General features: G+C 41.2%; 1 protein-coding gene across 3 annotated transcripts in view; it reads left to right on the forward strand.

Annotated features, from left to right (window-relative positions):
• The first annotated feature begins 12372 nt into the window (after window positions 1–12372).
• Window positions 12373–21419, forward strand: part of ABCC8 (ATP binding cassette subfamily C member 8) — a 75174-nt gene continuing 66127 nt past the window's right edge. Inside the window, exons 1-3 of one of the 3 annotated variants that reach the window (XR_001332675.2) lie at window positions 12373–12694; window positions 13982–14123; window positions 16749–16870. Coding sequence is in view for 2 of the 3 variants with exons in the window: in XM_005486610.3 (XP_005486667.1) it covers window positions 12499–12694; window positions 13982–14123; window positions 16749–16870 (460 nt within the window). In the remaining variant the exon portion in view is untranslated. Of the gene's footprint in view, window positions 12695–13005; window positions 13178–13981; window positions 14124–16748; window positions 16871–21419 lie in introns of those variants that run through there. The other 2 variants (XM_005486610.3, XM_026793143.2) reach the window with 2 other exon arrangements.

A 21419-nucleotide genomic window follows, 5' to 3' on the forward strand; every position in this document is an offset into this window, starting at 1 on the left:
CAGGTTGTAAGGAGCTTGATATGCAATCATTGATAAATGTCCTCATGTTTGCTTCTGCTGTATGTTGACCCTGATAAAGTGTGGTCAGATTTTGGGGAGCTGCTGTGGAATTCTTAGCCATCTTTCACCACAGAAAAATCCCCCTGGGATCTCTGTTGATATGAATGGACTCCTTTACACCATGTAAGGACCAGGTCTAGTGGAGAAAAGCCAGTGTTTTAAATGTAAGTATGTGACCCTTAGGATTATAAATCAGTGGGTCTCTTGTAGTCAAGTGATGATAAACTAATAAGTGCTTGATCCTCATACTGAGTTTGACCTTCAGTGTTTTTCTGCTGCCAGTTTTATCTTTTGCCATTGCCCTTGATCTCACAAGGTTTCTGCTTTTATGACTGATGGAAATTTCTGGAACAGATTTCAAAATTGTTTTTCTGCAGGCTTGAGCTCTGAGGTGGTTCCAGGTGGGCCATTCACAGATCATGCAAACTTTTTTAAGGACTTTGACTAGGATGCTTGCTTTCCTTCTTCCTAGGGAAGGCATACAAAGGTTTGCCTCTGCTGGAATAATGGGGACCTCTGCTGGAGTTCTTCTTCCTCTATCACTAGGTTCACATTTGATGTATTATTAAAGGACACAGATAATAGCACAACACTTTGGTGAAATTCAGGGTCTACTTATATTTAACTGCTTTTGGTCTCTGCTGAAATAATCTAGGATGAAAGAGGAAGCGGAGACAGACATAGGAAAAGCAATCTATAAAATTTCTGTTCTCTAGAAGGGAAGTTTTTGAAATGTGAAGTTTCAGAGGATCACTGCTTACAGTTCTCCAAACTGTGATGATTGATGCATACCATAATATCAATGATTAGTGTAAAAGCCACTGGAAGGAAGTCTTAAGGAATTCATTTTGAATAAGTAAGTTACAGACTGACAGCTCTTGGATATGTAAGCCTGAAGGGCTGTTGTTGAACTCAGAATGTTACGTGGAAAAAAAGGGAGTCTGATGTCCTGCAGAGAGCTACATCATGATTCACCAAACCTGCTGAATGATTAGCAATGGGTATCCCTTGCACACCTGCACTGTGCTTGGTGGATGTTTGGCACTTAGCAATCGTAGACTAGAACAAGCAAGGCACCTAAGTACATGCTTAAATTTAAGCATATGAGCTAATCCCATTGACATAGGTAGAGTTCAATAATCCTCCTCAGGCTGGATTTTGCTGGATGGAGGCCTGAAGTCAAAATCTGAAGGCACTTGATGCCTTAATCCTTGATGTGTTTAGTATGGAAACTTGTTAATGCTCAAGTTCTACTATTCATACTGAATTTTAGTTCCTCCTCATTTTCTCAAATAATCTTCAAAGGTTATTCCTCCCACCAGCTCCTACTGCCCATTTTCTTGGCTTGTCCTCATCTTATCTTTTCTCACCATTTCTCTTCCAAACATCAGTAAAACTCATTATCCTTCAAAACTATAACAGAGTTTGTTTGTATGGTCCTTAGAGTAAAGTTTAAGAGAAGGAGACTGAGACTCTCCCAACATAAACTGGCCAAGATAGAAATCAGACAGCCTGTTTGAGGACAAGGACTTTTCTAAACAGTAAGGATGTGAGAGGGAAAGTTGCTAATGGTTATTCTTTATGCAAAGCCAAACACACACATGTAAAACCAAGAGAGTTTCAAAATACTTTTTCTGAAATTTGGTTCTCTTTTCTCTGCCTTTCCCCTAAGCAGTTCTGCGTACTTTAGCACTGGGACCCCATGTTCATGTTGGCAACAGCCTGAGGCTCTTGAGGATTAAAGCCACTTAACAGAGAGCAAAAAACACCAGCTATAAAACATTTTTAGAAACACTCCAGAGAAAATTAAGCTTTGACAAAAATCTTGCAATAAGGATTTCCCTGACAGGGTGAAATAACTTTCCAGGGTTATCATTTGAAACTAAGTAGATTATAAGTTTGCAAATATCAATATTTTTGTTATTCTTTCTTCCCCCAAGTACAAAATGTGGAATTTTATGAGTGGAGAACACCCATTAACAGTTTTTAATTACCAGCAAATCCAGCCTCAAGGAAGGACAAAGGGAAAGAAAGAGAAATGCATGTTCCCATTTTAACTATTCACAAGCAATTGTGGTGAAGCAGCTCTCTGAATGTTATTAACCTGCTAGGACAGAAGAAATTGCATACTCTTCCTCAGTGGAAATCAGGCAGCTCCATCTTAATGTAGAAGAGTGACATGAACAGCAAGAATCCAGACTGAGGACACAAAAGTCTTTTCTCCAACTAATGTATAAATTTCTCATCAGTCATTTCAGAATTTGCAGGTGGGTGCAACATAATTTATAATGTTGTTTTTCTTCTTGGAGAATTTGATTGCAACAAATTTCTGTTAACACTCATAGGGCTGATTGAAACAGAGGTTGTGGGCATATTTTGTGGTTGGATGATTCACAGAGGAAAGTAAATTGTGTGTATTAAGTTGCAGTAATTTGTCCCATATTGTACTGCTGCAGGAAAGCTGTTTCTTTGTTGTCAGCTGTGACAATATTCACATTTCTTTACGTCTAGCCAGATAAACAAATGCAGAGATGGGTTTTTATTTTCTATTATGCCATTGAATTACACCAGGAATAGTATAACTTCTCAAGGAAGAAGATACTTGGTATTGCCTTTTCTAAAGGTGTCTTAAACCCATGTTGTACCTGTTGAAACAGATGTTTAAAATACCATAGTAAACAGATGGAGAAAAGTGGCTAGATTTATAAATGACACAAAGGGATAAAATAGTTACCCCTTCTTTGCACTAGGACAAGTAAGTGACTTTTATAAAAGGAATATCACCATTTTCCTAAGTAGATAGCATCTGAGTATGAAATCTCAAATATTCTTTCTTTAGTAATGATGTGGTCTCTTAGCCACAGGGCAGTGATCACTATAGCCAGCTGTGGAAAAGACAGGAGCTTTTAGCTACTTGAAGCATAATCCTTTCCTTATCTTAGTCCTTATATCTTGAGCCTTCATTTTCCAAACTACAAACAAATGGGGAAATGGCAAGTGGTTTTTTTCTGATGTGGTGAAAAGAACAGTCAGTTCAGAACTTAAGTTCAGTTTGTTAAAGAAGACATAGCCAGTTCCAGGACTGGGAAAATGTAAGAAGCAATCTTACTTTTTCTGCCCAGTTGCTGGGAGCATGTCCCGAGGATGTGTCCTTGGCACACATGAAAATCATCCCTTGTCAGTGCTCTCCAGCTGGATGTGGTTGCTCTTGTCTCTCTCCACTGTGTTGCTATTTCACTGCAGATGAAAAACAGACAGCTGAGAGCTGCACGTGAGAAACCTCCATGGCTGAGCCTCAGCACTTGACATCGCCCTTCACGTTTGGGCTGCCAAAATGCAGACGTGCAGAACGCTTCCACTGGCTCATGTTGCTGCCTTATCACAGGAGACAAATATAGCCTGGGGAAAGCATGCTGAGAAAGGCTACCTACAGCCGTGAGAGAAAGAGAGAAATGGGAATAATTCCATGTGGGAGGGAAGATCAGTGTGTGGGAATTATGCCTTACATAGATGGTTCTGACACATCCCCTTGTTGTGTCAGGTGGGCAGCCAAGGGTGTGTGTGCCAGCATGTGGCTGCCCAGTACCTACTGGGACCCAAACTTGGGCTGAGAAGTACCTGAGGCTGTGTTAGGATGAGTCTCTGCCCAAAGAGACTCTGCAAACTCTCCACAAACTAATTCCTGTGAAGAAAGGCATTTCTATCTACTATGTTTTACAAACTGGCCTCATGGGCTATTTATATGAAAAACTATAAAACCTGATGTAGTGTTCTTTCATGTTACTGGTCAATTCTCATTATATCCTCAGCAGGATTTCAGCTGTATCAATCACAGTTGTGTTTACAGCTTTTGCACACTGCAAATTGACTGCACTCCCTAGTCAGCATTGTTTTCATATCTAATGCTACAGACTCAGACAGTGCAACATATGCTGTTAGGAAAAGAAAACATTTATGTTTTCTTTGAGAATTTTTTTTCCAGAAAATCTACAACTAAAGAATACAGCTTCTTTTTTAAGAAGAGATTTACAATAGAAAACATTATCTTCAGCCCTGTGGTATCACCAGTCAGAAAAAATTAATACATGTGCTGAGGGGAAAACTACTTCTGAAGGAAACGGGAATTATTCTCTTTATAGCCATTATCAGGACCACAAGCAACTTTCCCAACTTTTTTTTGTTACCATGACAGTGTCGATTTTTTTCTTTAATTATATGATTTTTCATAATATATAGGAGGACACAGTATGGGTAATGTAAAATGTAATCTTATCCCCCAATGAGTTGCAGCTGGAGACCCTATTACTAAAGATTAGGAGCAGGCCAGATGATAACAGGCCACACCCGTAACCAATAAGCGCTAGTGGTACAAACGAGGAGTCAGGAAAGTCAGAGAAGTCAGATGGCTGCTGCAAGGACCAGGAACAGTCAGTGCTCAGAGGAACTGCCTACGAAAAACATCAAGGATGTATGAGACTCTGAGGCCATGGAACCCTTGCACCATAATGATAAAAGAACTCTTGATATATAAGACAACATATAAGGATAATAGAACTGTTGTAATATATAAGACAACAATAATAGGCACATCATATTCCTACCAATAGCTCATACTTTCTTCAGAGCAGTTCTTATAGAGAGATCTGCAGCTGCTTTACATCCTGCATTGGTGTGGGTACCTAGAATTTTTTGTTACCACTTGTATCATAATAGTGCATGTAAGTGCCAATCAGTGTCAGATTCCTGATATGTCTTAAATATTATTCCACCTCTAAATATTCTTGTTTTCAGAGAGAAAATAATTCTCCATAGGAATAAAAGCAAAATCTCAGAATCACTACTTTGGGAAAGACCTCTCAGGTCATCGAGTCCAACCCTTAACCCAGCACTGCCAAGTCCACCACTGAGCCATGTCCCTAAGTGCCATATTTAGATGGCTTTTAAATAACTCGAGAGATACAGACTCAACCACTTTCCTGGACAGCCTGTTCCAGGGCCTGAAAACCCCTTTGGTGAAGAAATGTTTCCTAATATCCCATCTAAACTTTCCATGGCACAACTTTTGGCCATTTTCTTTCATCCTATTATTTATTACTGGGAGAAGATCAACACCCACCTGGCTCCAGCCTTCTTCCAGGCAGTTGCAGAGAGCGGTGAGGTCTCCCCTGAGCCTTTTCTCCAGGCCGAACACCCCCAGCTCCCTCAGCCTCTCCTCACAGGACTTGTGCCCCAGACCCTCCACCGGCCCCATTTCCCTTCTCTGGACTCACTCCAGCCCCTCAATGTCTTTCCTGCAGTGAGGGGCCCAGAACTGGACACAGGATTCAAGGTGTGGCCTCACCAGCACAGGGGGACAATCCCTGCCTGGTCCTGCTGGCCGCATTATGGCTGATCAAGGCCAGGGTGCCCTTGGCCTGCTTGGCCCTTAGGCACCGCTGGCTCATGTTCAGCTGCTGTCAGCAGCACCCCCAGGTCGTTTCTGCCCAGCAGGGTCCCAGCCCCTGTGCCCCAGCCTGTGGCCCTGTCTGGGGCTGTTGTGCCCAAGGCCAGGCCCCGGCCCTTGGCCTGGCTGACCCTCACACAGCCGGGCCTCAGCCATCGCTCCGGCCTGCCCAGATCCCTCTGCAGAGCCTTTCTGCCCTGCAGCAGGTCAGCACTGCCAGCCAGCCTGGTGTGTCTGCAGCTGACTGCTGAGGCTGCCCTCCATCCCCTCATCCACAAAGTTGAAAAAGATTTTGAACAGGACTGGGCCCACAAAGCCCTGAGAAACACCACTGGCACCAGATGATGATAGGCAATGGAATCCGCTCAGCCATCCAGACAGTGTTTACCCAGTGAAGAGTGCACCTGCCCTCTCCACAGGACTCCAGTTTCTCCAGGAAAATGCTGGTGTCAAAAGTCTTTCCTAAAGTCCAGATAGGAAGCATCAACAGCCTTTCCCTCATCTGCCAAGCAGGTCATTTTGTCATAAAAGGAAATTAAGTTGGTCAAGCAGCACCCGCCTTTCATGAACCCCTGTCTGATCCTCTGGTTGTCCAGTTTGTGCCATATGATGGTACAAAGCTCTTGTTTCTGTCACTTGCTCTTTAAAAAGGCAACTTGTTAATGCACACAATAAAGCTAATCTGAATATCCACTACTCCTACTCAGCCACTTAAGGAATTCAGGTAGTAAGAGTAGAGTATGTTTAAAATACCAGGGCACGGTCAGTGATCAGTCCGTGAGGTGACTCCTCTGTGAGTCAGAGTGTGAAGGACCTGTGGCATTTGCATGAACAGCTGAGACACTCCACGACCCTGGATCCTAAGGACAACCTATTTGCTCTCCAGAGGCTGGAAGCCTGGCCTGTCTCAGTAAAGCCTGTTTCCTGTGTGCTAATGTGACTGCCATGGTGTTATTTGCATTTGCTGCCTTAGAGGAGGAGTTTGGAATTTTCCCTCTTTTCTTTGGCTGAAAACACTAATTAAATGTGATCCAAGCTCATAAATAGTTTTAGCCCCCTTGACTCTGTGTTGTTTTGCCCAGCTTAAGGGGATTTTTGAAGGTTTGGTACTCAGTCTTATTTATTGTTGTTACAAATTTCTAACTTTCCTATGCAAATGCATAGACTATGCTAAAAAATATTTTTCTCTTGTTGTGAAGCGAGTGAAAAATAATGCCAAATTTCAGTACTGGAGGGAGTTGTACAGCTATTTCTTACTTTTTGCCTTTTTACAAAAGCTACTCAATTCCTCCTAAACACTGACAGTATAAAGAATAGTTACCCAGAGCAGAGCATCTCTGGCTGGTTTGAGGGCTGAGGCTGTGGACATCTGCCCTAAGTGAGGATATTCAGGAATTACTGTTGCTAGTTAAAAGTATCATAGACAATTTAATTTTCTGCAGAGCTTCACACTTAAAAATCCAGGTTCAGCACTTTGCTGTACAAAAAACAGCACTATACTACTCCAAGATAATGAGCTTCAGTTTCAAATAATCATGAAAATAGGAAAAAGAAAAAATTACTACTGGCTGTAAGTTCAATTACTAAATTATTAAATTAATTTTCTTTATATTTTTATGGGTATTGATTGTTTTAACTCCCTTGAGTCTCTGCAAATCCCAAAAGTAGTCTGCACGTGGGCTGAACTCAAGAGAAATGTCTCCTGAAATAGGCCTTTTAAAATTAATTAGGTATGTGATAAATTGCAACAGGGAATTAGCAGTATTTGCTATTCAGGAACAAACCTTTTGTGCATACTCACATTGTGGGTTTTCTTATGAATCTGTGATATGATTTTTTTGTCATTATTTTAAGAGCTAGAATAAATGCTACATTGCAACCTATTAAAAAAGAAGAAATTCTGAAGTGTAAAACTTCATTAAAGTACAGCAACCTTTTTGTTAAGTTTCTTCACAATTTTGTCAAATAGTGACACAAGATAAACATATTCCAAAGCCAAGTCTCAACTGATAGCTTTGTTTCTCTCTAATTGTTGTGTCAATTTTACTCACTGGAGAAATTGAGGGTAGCCTGGAACAATCCCCGGTGGTCAATAAACAAATCAACTAAAGCTCTCTGTGCCTAAGCAGAAAACTGTTTTACATTATGAGAAGGAAAGATGATATCTTTGGTTTGTTTCTAATAATCTTCAAAAAACAATTCAGATCTTAGTGTTTAATCTAATTTGTGGTTTTCAAAAGGGTTCCAAGACAGACCAGTGACTTTTAGCCCTGTTATCTTTTGGAAATGAATGTTGGACATTTGCTATGGTTATTTGTTAGTGTGTGTAATTTTTTTAGTATAAATACGCAGAATAATCTTTTATATACAAAAGCCCATATACAAGGCAAGCATCATAACAGCACTGAACTGAACCAGTAACTAAAATAATATTTGTGAAGAATACCACACTGCAGCCAGCATGTGAGTTGTTTATTGGCACGGGTTAGTTCAGAGCACACAGCGTATTCCCCTGAGGAAAACACAACACTTGTACTTCAAGTACTGCACAGGGAGTACTCAACACCTTAACCATTTAGGTACTGGAGATGAAACTAAGGTGTGAGGTGATCAGTGAGATCATGCAGAGATTGTAAAAGTTCATCTGTGCACAAGGATAGTCAGGAGTGAATAGAAAGTTGGTTTAGTGTTGTTGTCACTGCTGTGGAGAATCCTGGTGATTGAGGAGAGCAGGGGAGCATCAAGAATATTTTTAGATGAGGCTGGTAAGGGAATTAGCCTGCAGCCCTTCAGGTGATTCGTTCTGAGTTGTGCCAGGTAGCCCCAAATGCATCGGTGTTTGTTTAACACTGCAAAGGAGACTGAATGAACAGAAAAGTGAGATTTTTCACCAGGTTTCAGGTGCCAGGTCAGCACTGCTCTGGCTCTATTGAACCAGGAACCTCCTGTTAAACTGAGGAGCTAGTTCATGGCGAGATTAATTGGCTGAATGTTATATTGGATATTGGAGAATGTGTTTCATAAAATGACTTAATGATAGAGGTCATTGATGTGGCTGAAGCCACAAGATGTCTGAACACACTTAAAGATAAGCTGTTACAATCTAAAACACTTGTCTGAGTGTTTGCCTGAAGATGATTGCCCAACAATTTGTATTTTGTTTCCACTCAAAGATAGATCTGCTTACTCATAAGTTCTTTCTTCATTTTTAATGAGGGACAGTAATTAAAAATTAATAAGGTTTATTTAGAGAAAAACAGCTATTTCTGTGAATCTCTGTACTATTATTAAATTGAAAGAGGGAAGGTTTAGGTTAGATATCAAGAAGAAATTCTTCACTATGAGGATGGTGAGGCACTGGCACAGGTTTCCCAGAGAGGCTGTGGATGCCCCATTTCTGGCAATGTTTAAGGACAGATCAGCTGTGGATGGATCTTTGGACAGCCTGGTCTGGTGAAAGGTGTCCAAAGCAAGGGAGTTGGAACTTGATGATCTTTAAGGTCCCTTCCATCCCCACATTCTAGGATTCTATGATTGTGCTTATTATATGAATTTTAATAGCAGCACCTTAAACTATTTTTAAAAGTTGGTTGTTTTTTGGGGCTTTTTTTGGTTAAAAGATGTCTTCTATGAAATGATAGAATGGAGCTCTTTGTTCCACAAGAATAAAATAACACTTTTCTCTGAAGGTGATTTTCTCCCTTTTTTTCCCTCAGCCTTTCCCAACATGCTTCAGAAAGGGATTGGTGGCTTCCTCCCACACATGTATATTGTTTTTCCTCTCCTCTTCCAAGAGCAGAACTAAATAGGAACCAGAAGTCATAGTTTAGTGCATATTGTTTAGCTAATTCTAAATCACAATGAGAATTTGCTTTGTTAGCATTTTTTCCTACGATTTCCTATTTATAATTGGTCTCATTAATGACTTTAAAGTACACAGGAAAGTGAAATTTTCCTGCATGATGCCTAAATTTATATACCTAACTACCACAACTTTGAACATGATCTGTGGCTGTTCAGAACTTTCAAACCTTTGGGGGTTTTTCTATCTGCATTTCTAGATGCAAACAAAACCACAAAACTGCAGAGTGATTTACAGAAGTAAACCATGATTTTTAGAAAGAGAGCACTTCACTGATGAAAAAGAGAGGCCAGTGTGAAGCAGCTGAATGAGAGGAGCAATACAAATTACAAAGGTAGGAAAGAAATAATGAAAGCTCTCACATAAATGAATATGTGTTAAAAACAACTGAATTCTCAAGTGTCAGTGCTTTACTATAAAAGCAACACCTGTAGACAAAGACAAATTCCAAGGCAAGCATAAAAAATGGTTTTTCCTTGGCTTAAAAATATTGCCCTTGTCTCTCTGGAAATCAATTTTACATAATCAAAATGTTTTCAAAATATTTCCAGTCACCTACTGAATGTGCTAGTAGCTGCAAGTATCTAATTTGATGTCTCATTTCTAAAAGATACACTGAAATAATGAAATAGGAAACTGACTTCTTGTCAAATGAAAATAGTCAGGAGTAAGAGAAATAAGATGCAAATGGACATCAGTGGAAAATCAGGTTGCATTTGCAATATGCAGATAAAAATGGCTGTCTACCTGTTGGTTTCATATTTTCTTTGCCTTTTCTGTACTTGGAAAAGGAATTTTGCTTTCACAAAGCTTCATGAAATGACAGTTTTGAGAGAGAAACTATTCCTCTGTGACCTGCTCCAAAGCCCACAGGACCAGCAGAGATAGTCTGGGTAAGGAAGTCCATTCCTTTGACACCACAATCACATTCAAGCCTTTCCTAAGAAAAGGATCAAACTGTGTTTTAGCATTATTTTGTGAAGGCACAAAATGGCCGTTTTACCATTTGTGAGTGAAAAAGTTATTTAACGCTTTAGTAAGCAAGACCAGTATTTGCCCAGATTACTCACTTGATTTAATTGTAACAGTAGGGACAAAACTGGAACATTGTTATTGGAAGTGTGAGTTATTTAAAGAGGTTGGGTGTCTGTGTGAGTCCCCTGTTTATCGCTATGAATGCTCACCATACCAATTTCAGTTTACCAACTGTTTTGATTTATGTCAGTCTGGTTTTTTTTTTCTTGTATTTCATTAAGTCATTAATTCCTCATTTAATCCTCCATCTCTCTGTTCAGGGTGCCAACATATTTCTGACTCAACTTGAGCTGTGACAGGAGCAGGAGGACTTGTGTTGTAGGAGAACAATAAACTGAGAACATTAATCTTAAACCACCACATTAACTATGCAATCCAGGCTGTGTCTGAAAATCATTGGAAAGATAAATTTCAAATTCAAAACCATGGGGTTTCTGGGCTTTTTTTGTTTGAGACAGACATTTTTTAAAATGTTGTGATCGGCACCTTGTAGGTCCAGAAAGCATGCAGAGATTGGGCATGTGAGCTCAGTTCTTGGATTTCTTCAGAGAAAGTTTGGCAAACTTTAATTTCTGTGTTAAATTCTCTGGTCACGGTTATTTCTTCCTCAAATCTTAACCATGGTTTCAGCCTCCAGAGTGTAAACTGCCAAGAGTTCATTGTTGCTCTTTGTTCATGGTAACACAGAGACCTTGTGTCACTTGGGGACTCAGGAAATGCTAAAATATAAATGACTTTTAAATTATCTGCATGTTAACTGCTCATACTGTTTATTAAATAACGATTAGGGTAGCAGAGCTGAGCTTGACCAGAAGCTCAAATGAATGCTGGATTCTACCCAAAACTTAAAATAATTATAGTCTTTCCAGCGTGGGTGTAACTTTCACATTTGAGAATACATATACACAGCATTTGGCTTGGGGTTTGTCCTTTAATTTTTATTCTTAACCACACTGCTGTAGCTCCAAAAGACCATATATAGGAAATAACATTCCATGCAGAGAGTTGCTTTTTCTTTGCTCCTGTCCAACAGCAAGATCAATAAAAGTAGCATGACAAAAGTAATTTTCAGGTCTATTAGAGAAGCTGTCTGTCCTAGAAATTGAATGTTATATTGAAGGAAGAAGGAAATTTTTCATTTATGGGTTCATTTCCTTTAGAGGCATTTAGCCAACTTGTAGCTTTGCTTTTTGAAGAGTGAAGCCTGGATATATGGACTCTTTGTTGAGTTGTTGATTATTTCATGGCTACACACCAGAGATATTTGAATCTTGGACATTGATTCAGCCTGTGCTGGGAAGTATGTGCCAGGTCCAGATTTCTGATGCACATCACATTTTACTTTCCAGTGCTATCCCCTAGCAGAGAGGGATTTGATCAGAGTTTTTGTTTGACATTGGCTCAGTTGAGCCTAACTTCTGCTCAAGAAAAAAAGGAATTGGAAATTTTGATTTGTAGATTACTTTGGTGTACATAAAAATGCTTAGGGAGTGATTTGGAGCCCACTCAGATTCATGATCTGATACTCACAGACTAAGGCAGTCTTGGTGGAAAGGGAAAACTAGCTAGAGTTTAACTCATTTTAGGGGTAAAAAAAGGTAAGGCACAAACACAACAGCTGTTCAGGACAGAATGTTGAAGTCTCCTTTGGGAGAAAGCTATGGCTGAATACGTGACTTAATCTAATAATATCTTTATCATAGTCGAGAAAAAAGCAAAAGTTGACAAGGTTGAAGGAACACACTTTCCATAATCTGTAATTCCTGTCGTCACTAATTTAGTGCTGGCTATTTAATGTTCTGTCACATTAACGATGCATAAAGCGCTCAATACGGATCCCGAGAGCCCTGGAACACGGGTCTGACGCTCTGAGGGTACCGAGGGCTGTCACGGTGCGCTCGCAGCGGTCCCAGCCGTGTCACGGGCGGCCCGTCCCGCCCCCGTCCCCGCCGAGCGCTCCCAGCTCGGGGGCCGTTCGGGGGCGGTGCCGGGGCGGGGCAGCGTCGGGGCGGGCGGAGCGCGGGGCCGGGGCCGCGGCCGGGGCCGCCGCCGCTCCCGGCAGGTGCGGGCAGAGCCGCGGCCGCGCCGGCCCCGCCTGATGTGCGCGGAGGCGGAGGCGGCGCCCGGCTGCGCGCAGGGTCCCGCCATGGCCCTGGCGTTCTGCGGCGACGAGGGCAACTCCACCGCCTACAACGTGGACCACGGCGTGCTCAACAACGGCTGCTTCGTGGATGCGCTCAACGTGGTGCCGCACGTCTTCTTGCTCTTCATCACCTTCCCCATCCTCTTCATCGGTGGGTGCCTGCGGCTCTCCCTTCCCCTGTCCGTCTGTGCCTGTTCTATTTGCCCTCCTTTTCCTTCTGCCTCTCTACCCCCGGTGCTGCTTTGCCGCGTCCCCCCGCCCGGCTTTGTCTCGCCGTGGGTTTTCCTCCCCCGCGCGTGTGCCCGCCTGGCCTCCCCTTGCCGTGTCCCCCGGCCTGGCCCTGCCCCCGTGCCGCGCGGGGAGGCTGCGCCGCTCTTGGGATGCGCTGCGAGCTGCGGGATGCTCCGGCCGGCGGCCGCCTCTCCCCGCGCAGCCCCCGCACCGCCCGCTGTCCGCCCGGGATGCGGGGCCGGTCCCCGTCTGTCGGGGCAGCCCGCGGGGCTCCCCGCAGGTGAAACCCTTGCGCAGGCAGGGCAGGGACGGGTGATGCTGGAAGAGACGGCAGGATGTGCTCTGCCGGTGCAGGGCAAGGAGCAGAAATAAATGTGCTATTAAAGCCCAGGAAACCTGACAAGTAAGTGTTGCATTATGAATTATCACCCCCAGCAATGACTGCGGGGTCACAGCCGCCTGGCAGGCCCCCCTCATTACAGATCCTGCCCCACTGGCTTCTGCGGTACCTGAGGCGGGTACCGCGATTTGATGTCACGGGGCCGGCGGGGCCGGTAGGTGGCCCGGTGGTTCAGCGCACGGGGCTGTCGCTGCTCCGCATGCCCTCGTCCAAAGCCTGGACCGGCCCGCGGGCAGCCACGGCACGGCTTGGAGCAACACTCGCTCCTGAGAATGGGAAAAGGTCCGGTGGGGAAATAGCAGCCAGCACGACCGTGAAAACGGGGTCAGCTGCTTAGGGTTCCTTGCGTTTATCTGGAATCTCTCAGTATTGCTAATTTTTAGCGAGATAAAACTTCACGCCTTATCCTTTTTATTTTTTTAACTTTTTAAAAGAATTAAAGGGAAAAGAAATAGTGCATTTATTAGAGTGTTTGTTTGTATTTGTCAGAACGCTAATTTGTTGTTCATTTAAGCTGTGAATAGATTTGAAAAATGTTTAGTGTATGTAATTACTTGATACTAAGTTGCTAGAAGTATAGGAATTTAAGGCTGTGTCCTGTCTGAATTATTGATTTTATTCCAAATGAAGTGAGATAGTGAGAGCACAGTTCTGATAATAATCAAATGCATATGTGTTTAGCAACACAGCTGTGTCAATGTTGGTATGCAAGGTTGTTACATGTATGGTTTGGGGTTTTTTGTAAGCAGGAGCTTTGTGTGTCACTCTTGTTAAGAAAGCTCTCTATAATTCTCCTTTCTCTTTTAGGATGGGGAAGTCAGAGTTCCAAAGTCCATATACATCATAGCACATGGCTCCATTTTCCTGGCCACAATTTACGCTGGATACTGACTTTTATTCTCTTGTTTGTGCTGGTGTGTGAAATTGCAGAGGGCATAGTGTCTGATGGGTAAGTGTTTGTCTGCCTTCTCCTGGTAGCAGTTTAAAGGTTTCAGGGTAGATATTTCCTCCCTAAGTTCTCATCTAAACCATATTCCTTATGGTTATGAACATATAATCTGTTTTCTTAGTGATTAACCTATAAACCTTGTATCAGAAATTCCACAGACCTTGCCAAGTGATGGACACATGCACAACTGACCTTAATCATTTTTAGTTCAGCTTAATGACACTATCTTTCCAAAGAGTAATCATAGATAAATCCTAATGATTCAAGCAGATGGTGACATTTTCATTATATGTTTTATGTCCAAGGACCCAGTCCCACAGTCGTTACTTAGGAAGAACTCCCATGTGCACAGTAGGTCACACCATTCACCCCCAAACTGAGTTCTTTTCATCTAAATAAGAGGAATGAATCTGCTGGGCTTAAGTCAAACCCACAGGGTTTCTTCTGATAACTGTGAACTATATCTCCTATGTTACCTGGAGCAGAGCAGCTGATGTTATGTGAGCATGAACCATCATCTTTTATGCAGCTTAGCATGTCACTAAACAGAAATCTGTGGGGAAAAAAAGTGATACAGGAGAGTGATTTATTATGGAAGAAGCTAATTATATAACAATGAATATGATCTTTTCCTATGAAGAGAGGCATGATTTTTCATAACAATTATGAATTTGAACCCAAGGATTATGAAATGGAAGTTCCTAATTAAATAGGAAAAAACCTCCCTGATTAGCTATCTATATAACAGGTATCCGCCAACCAGTGTGAAACACACTGCAGACTTCTGGTGTAGAAAATGATATCATCATTATTATTTTAACTTCTCTTAAACATATATAAATAGGATGTTTCTCACTGCCAGTTTTTTTTAAAGGAATTTTTCTCTTGCTTATTCAGAGTTATCAGAGTGTGGGATGCTCAGAGAAAAATCTCCTGCTTTTTCTCCTTTATTTTTCTTGTTAGCAATGCCTCTCATTATGTTTATTTGCTATTTAACTTGACTCAGAACACTGCTGTTAAGTAATAGGTGTCACCTGATGAGAATCAAAGCTCAGAGCTCTGCTGGGGGAGTGCCAACCCACAGTCGTGCTTCCCCAGCACTCAGCAGGCTGGTGAGGGCTCCAGTGAATAGAAGAGAGTTTTGATATTCATCAGCTTTCTAAGAACCAAAATGGATCGTGCTGGTGAGTTCTTTTGGCAGCAACTGGGTGCTAAAGGCTTTGGCATCTCAGCAACAGAAGTGGCCTATTGGAGGTACAGTTATATAGGGGAATTCCAGCAACTGTGAAATAAATAGGTTTTAAAAAACCTCCCACTGCTGCAGTGTTACCTACTGAAGCTTAGGCTGTCTGAAGAAATCTGTTCTTGTTGTTTTTTTTTTATCCTTGCTGAGACTTCAGCCCTGGTGTACAAAACCTCCTGGCATTACTAGGAATTTCAGAGGATCTTTTCTCATTTTGATGTATTGACATCCAGCTATTTTCAGCAAGAGGAATTTAGTGTTCATGACAGGCTGTGAGCATGGCTTCAGCCAGCTCTGCAGAGTTCACCACAATCATCATTGAGGGATGGCTCTCCTTTCTAGAGCAGAGATGCAGGAAATGGTTGTCCTGAGCTCCTATGGTTCTGCTAGACATTTGGAATGTTCTGCTCTCAGAAATGTGATGTCCTGTGATATCTTTCATCTCCCTCCCAGCACAGCTCTTCTTGTCTCTCCAAACTCCGCAAAAGTAGTGTTTGATGCAGCAAGAAGAAATCCATTCAGAGGACACAGTGTCAATTTCTGGAAGTGTTTGTGTCCTGAAGTCATCTTGGTGTCTCCATCTCATGAAGCTGGCTGGGAGACAGAGGAAATTGTAGCCCTTGATAGCTTAGGGCATTAGATTCTTTTTGTGAAAGAAAGAAAAGGGGAGAGGGAAGGAAGAGAAAATGAGTAGGAAGAAAGAGGAGGAGAAAACAAATTTCTATTGAACGCTGCGCAAACCAACAACATTGCCCAACAATTCCAATATTCCCAAAGGGCTGTATTTGGCAGGACCCCTTTTGCTGCTACCTGAAGCAAAGCATCAGCAGAGTTTTGCTTTATAGGACAAAACATGTATGATTGTTATTAGAGTGTATCATTCTGTTATAGGGGTTTTTTTGTTGGCTTGCAGTCACTGAAGACAGACCTCACTGTAAGTAAATCCTGTGCTGTGGTGCTGTTCCTTCTTTGAAACTGAAAAAAATGAAACACTTGCACAAAATGCTTCTGTAGAAAATCTTGAACTGTGCTGTCAGTTGGTCTTATCTGCATATTTTGATGGACAGCTCCCAAACTAGTTTAGCTTAAATTAACTTTTCTCATTTTGCAGATGAGCTGCTTGTCCTAATTTAAACAAGTGTTCCAATTGATTTCAGTAGGAAATAGGAGTACACACCTTTCATTTTCAGCACAGGGGAGGAATTTGAAATTCAACTGTGTGATTTAGGAGCAAAAATTCAATTAAAACTTGGAGAGGTTTGCATCCATAACTCATTCTAGAAAATCCTACATCATAGCAAGATGCTGTTCATGAATTAAAAGGGAAACATTTAAATAGCTGAGAGGTTTGACTTTAACGGATATTTTTTTTTGTTTTGAAGGGTGTCTGAATCCCGCCACTTACACCTGTACATGCCGGCAGGAATGGCATTCCTGGCAGCCATCACATCAGTTGTCTATTACCACAATATTGAAACATCCAACTTCCCCAAACTCTTAATAGGTATGTCTCAAAATCTATGCACCTGGAAGTGTGGCTGTGGTGCAGTATGTCTGCTTCCTTGGTGACAGGTCACTGCAGTCTTCTATCACCAAAGCTGCCTCTCTATGTATGCGCAAACATTTCATTCCTTTTAATGTTTTTAACTCCTAATAATAGTCTGTGTAATGTTCTCAGGGATTCAATGAGCCAAAGACTTCTATAGGAAAAACTGCTTTTGTGGGAAAAGTAGCATGGGAAATTGTTAACTCTAAATCCAAACCCCCTTGTCAGCCTGTTGTGTGGAAGTGTGATGCAAGAGTGAAGAAATCTTGGTGTGTGTGGTCTGTTGAAATATGCAAGGAGCTAAGGAATGACATCCCCGACTTTCACTCATGAATATATTACTCTGCCTGCTTGCTCTTGCTTCATGCTCCTAAAACTCCCTTTGAAAACTGCTTCAAGGCCTTTTGAATGGAAAATGCTATCAATGAGTTTACTCTGTATTTTGCCAGATTGTGAATAAACTGTAGCTGTAGAAAGTCCACTGCTGCTGGTGGTCATGCAGTTGTTCGTGTGTTCTCATCTGTTTAGGTAGACTGCAGTCTGTGGATGTCTGCATGTTTAGTCGCATCCTGTTACCTGTTATTTCTTTGCTTCTGGCTCATCAAATTTTGTTTGAGCTGGATTTCTGTATCAATAGATCCTGCTAAAGTTTGTCTTGGGCCATTGTAGCTCTGTGTATCAAAGTTTTGTTCTAGTTTTTGTCAGGTGGGGAAAAGTTGGTAATAACTAGATTTGAGAAAGCTTTTAAATATTGAAGATTATTTGATCTACATGTTGTTATAAGTGAGAGTCCTGTTCAGCAGAAATAGGCTGTAGGTCCTGAAAAAAAAAAATTCCTCTCCAAAGATTAGATTTCTGTCCAGGCTTAGCAACCTTTATGTCTTCTCATTTGGGACTGCTTTTCTTCCTGTACCTTTCTTTTAAGTAGGATCTTTTTTATCCTTTATGAACAGGTGAGGTCATTTAGTTGCTTTTTAAATATGTCAACAGTGTGTTTTTAATGCTTTCTCACAGGAAGGCATTATGCCTCAGGAAGCATTGCTAGCCTGTTACAGTTGCCTGTAAAGCAAGCAGTGATTTTTGTGGTTTTGTTTTTTAGGTTGTTTTGTTGTTTGGGCTTTTTGTTGTTATTTCAGATGTATAATGCAATGTTAAATAATTTAGTGTCACAGCCACATTCCTGCTGTTAAGTCTCTGAGAAGGGTAGCAAAGTTACAGCTGGTAGTTGATTACCCATTTTTGCATAATTGCTGCTCAGCAGAGATTTCTTTTTTATGATAATTTTTTTCAGTGTTAAAGTGCTGATGCTGGATAAACTCTGGACAGTACTTGAATACTAAAAAGTTGTGCCAACAAATACCAACACTTACTTAAGTATTATGTATGAATTTTAATTATGCAAGGATTTCCAAGGAATAGACTCCCTCAGAAAATCTGGTCCTAATAGCTCTTAGGCAATAAAGAAAATCATACCATCACAGTCTTTCCCACTTAGTGTGTCTGATTTGAATTTTAGTCCAAAATCTTCACAAGCTGATGGTCTTTGATTTTTATTTTATTTTTTCTTTTGTTTTTCTTTTATTTGTCCTAAGACAGACATTTCTGGAAGTCTCTATCCTTTGTTCTTAACAGCACAAACTGGGAGGATTGTTAGTTATCTTTCAATCTTAATTGCAACTACTCAGTATTGACATCTGGGACAAGACAATGAGCACTTTATGCAAGTGAGCCCAGTATGGATGGTTAAATTATACCTTTACTCACCTGTCAACCCACTAGAGTGCAGTGTGGCCATGAAGCAGCTTTGCTTTAGAGCCTCATTTTATGAGGTAAATGAGGACCAGGAGGGAAAGCTAAAGCTGGTGTTAAGCTTTTGGCTGGGTGTATGGGAAAATGGGCTCATGTAGAAGAGATCTAATATTGCAAACACACAGAGCAAAGTAGAAAAGCTGATATGACATCTTGCTGCTTCTGAGCATCAGTGAATTTCCAGCAAACTGCAGGGCATCATCTGCCTCAGCTGCAGGGTGAATGCTCACAGCTGCATAGATTTGGTAGCTGTTTAAAACAAAGACTAACAGAGCCTTATCCAAAAACTATTAAACCCAGCAGGGGAACTCTCACTGGTGCAGTGCAGTGGAGCCTTAAAGGTCTGATTATTAATTCTGAACAGGGTGAAATTTTCCAATCCCATGAAATTCTGAGATGTGTTGTTTCTTAAAGATGCCTTTCACTCTGTACCTCAAAGAAACCAAATCCATTTGTAGCTCTTCATGAACAAGTAAGAGGCAGATACCATGACAGATGTGGGGATTAGTGTGTTTCCTTGGGCATGCAAAAGGAGGACTCAAAGTTACTCTGCTGATCCTGACCCTGCCTTTCAGCTTTAGCCCAGGCACTTGGCAATTTTGAAGTAGTAATTCATAGTATTTATCAAAAAACGTTTGCAGGGTTTGGAATATTTAGTCACTGAAGCTAATGATTGAGTTCATGAATGCAGTTGTGTGACCCAGCTATTAGAACACCTTGATCTCGTCTGAAAGTGTTCTTTTTCTATATGATTTTGGTCTGTAATTATATTTCAACAAATGCAGCTGTTCTCATGTAGTGCTGTTTACCAGGGCACTCTCATAATAATGCTAATTTTGATGCTGTTTGCACCACGAGGTTGCATAACATTTCTACAATTAAGCAGGACTCATTTTAGAATAGTTTTCATACTGGATTGGAAAATCACTGCTTTCTCAATGTTTAAAATACACAACTGAACGGAAGCATCTGATTCCACTATTTTTAAAGTTAGTTTCTTTGTTTTAAAGATAAATAAAACTCAAAAATAATTAGTGGAAGAAAACTATGAGACAACAGGACTTTGAGGTGTTTATCTGAAATGGGTGGTAGTGTGGGAACACATGATTTTTTTCATTTTAGAAAATTGTCCTTTTTTTTAAACTAATCTTAATTATAGGTCTGCTTTACTGTTACAGTATATGTCTCACCATATGTCACAGTTGAGATGGCCACAATACACAGAGTGTCACCATACAATTTTGGAAAGCTTCATACAGAGTCACATCACTTCAGAAGGCTGCAAGCATCTGCTCTTTCTTGTTCTTTAGCCCAACATTTTATCCTCTCATGTTCATGCATTGCACCTGTGTGCCCTCTGTTCCCTTTGGTGGTTGGTCAGTGCACCTGGGCACTCCATGGCTCATTACCTTTAATATTATCCACCTGTCCTGCACAGCTGTAGCCCATTAGGGATGAGGCTGTGCTGCACTCCCAATTACCACAAACTGTGTTCCTTCACCTTACTAGACAGGGATCTGTTTTTCTGATTCAAAATTTTTGTCCCTTTGCATTGTAGTTGTTTCCCTTGGAATTGGTTTATTCTCTAAACTGAAACTTCTTGCATAAAAATATTGCTTAGTACAAAAAATTTCTCTCCAAAAACGCACCGGTTAATTAATAAATCCCATCCAGTTAAATGTGTGGCTTTTTTGATTTGGCTTAATTCAATGAAGGTGTAGAAGAGTTTGAGTTGGCAATTGCCTTGTTTTTCAGAGGTGTGGCCCAGGTGAGAGTCTCCACCCTGGTGGTGTGGGTTGAGGTATCTTACATGGCCCAAGAAAAAAGCAAGGTCATTTAGGTATGTAGAATAGGTCTAAAGCAATTCAGTAAATGCCTCTCTGGTCTGATCACTTTGCAGTTCAGACCAGTTTAAGTTCTCAGAGATTAAAAAACTCTCAGCCAAAATGTACTCACCAGCCAGATGATAAAAACATCATCTATAAAGAGCAGAGCCACAACTGCATTTTCCAAGGAGCCTTGAGTGGCCTGTGAGCATTCTCCAGATCAGATTAGATACATTTGTTTCCAAAAGTGAAAAGCTAAGTAAATTCAAATGCTTCTAAGGAAGTGGGACTTGAGAATGTTGTGTTTGGCACTTCATAATACTTCTTAGATAAAAGATAAATTAACACTATAACAATAATAAAAAAGGTCATATAGACCATTATTTAAGCCCTAAATAGGAGAATGGCTCTGCTAGTTCTTATTTATAATTCCAATACATACATAAATGCCTGTTGGCTTGGTTATTTTTTTGGAAGCCCTCCACTGGTGGATATTTTCAGTGTGCAATGTTTAAGTCCCTTTTATTCCAAGAGGGATGTGTTCTCAGCCTGTTGTTGGAAGAATGAAACAAAACAAGGCTTAACAGATAAAGGTGGTTAAGAGTAGAACAGCATGGAATGTAATTCCTGGATCAAGTGAGACTTTATAGTCAGAAGTACTGCAAATAGGGAGGGATAGTGCCTCAAAGGAAGGAAGCAGTCTGAAACAGGATGAGAAGCAATCTAAGTTGGGAGGATGGTAGGAAGCCTCACATAAAAAAAGCTAAAGTTTTACAAGAGAAATTTGGTAAGTATATCTCTAAAACTCTCTCTGCAACCATTGGCTACTCAAGTGCAGTGTGCAAATACCTGACCACTCAGTGTTTTCCTCT

Source organism: Zonotrichia albicollis, chromosome 6 (assembly GCF_047830755.1).
Source record: "Zonotrichia albicollis isolate bZonAlb1 chromosome 6, bZonAlb1.hap1, whole genome shotgun sequence".
Lineage (NCBI taxonomy): Eukaryota > Metazoa > Chordata > Aves > Passeriformes > Passerellidae > Zonotrichia > Zonotrichia albicollis.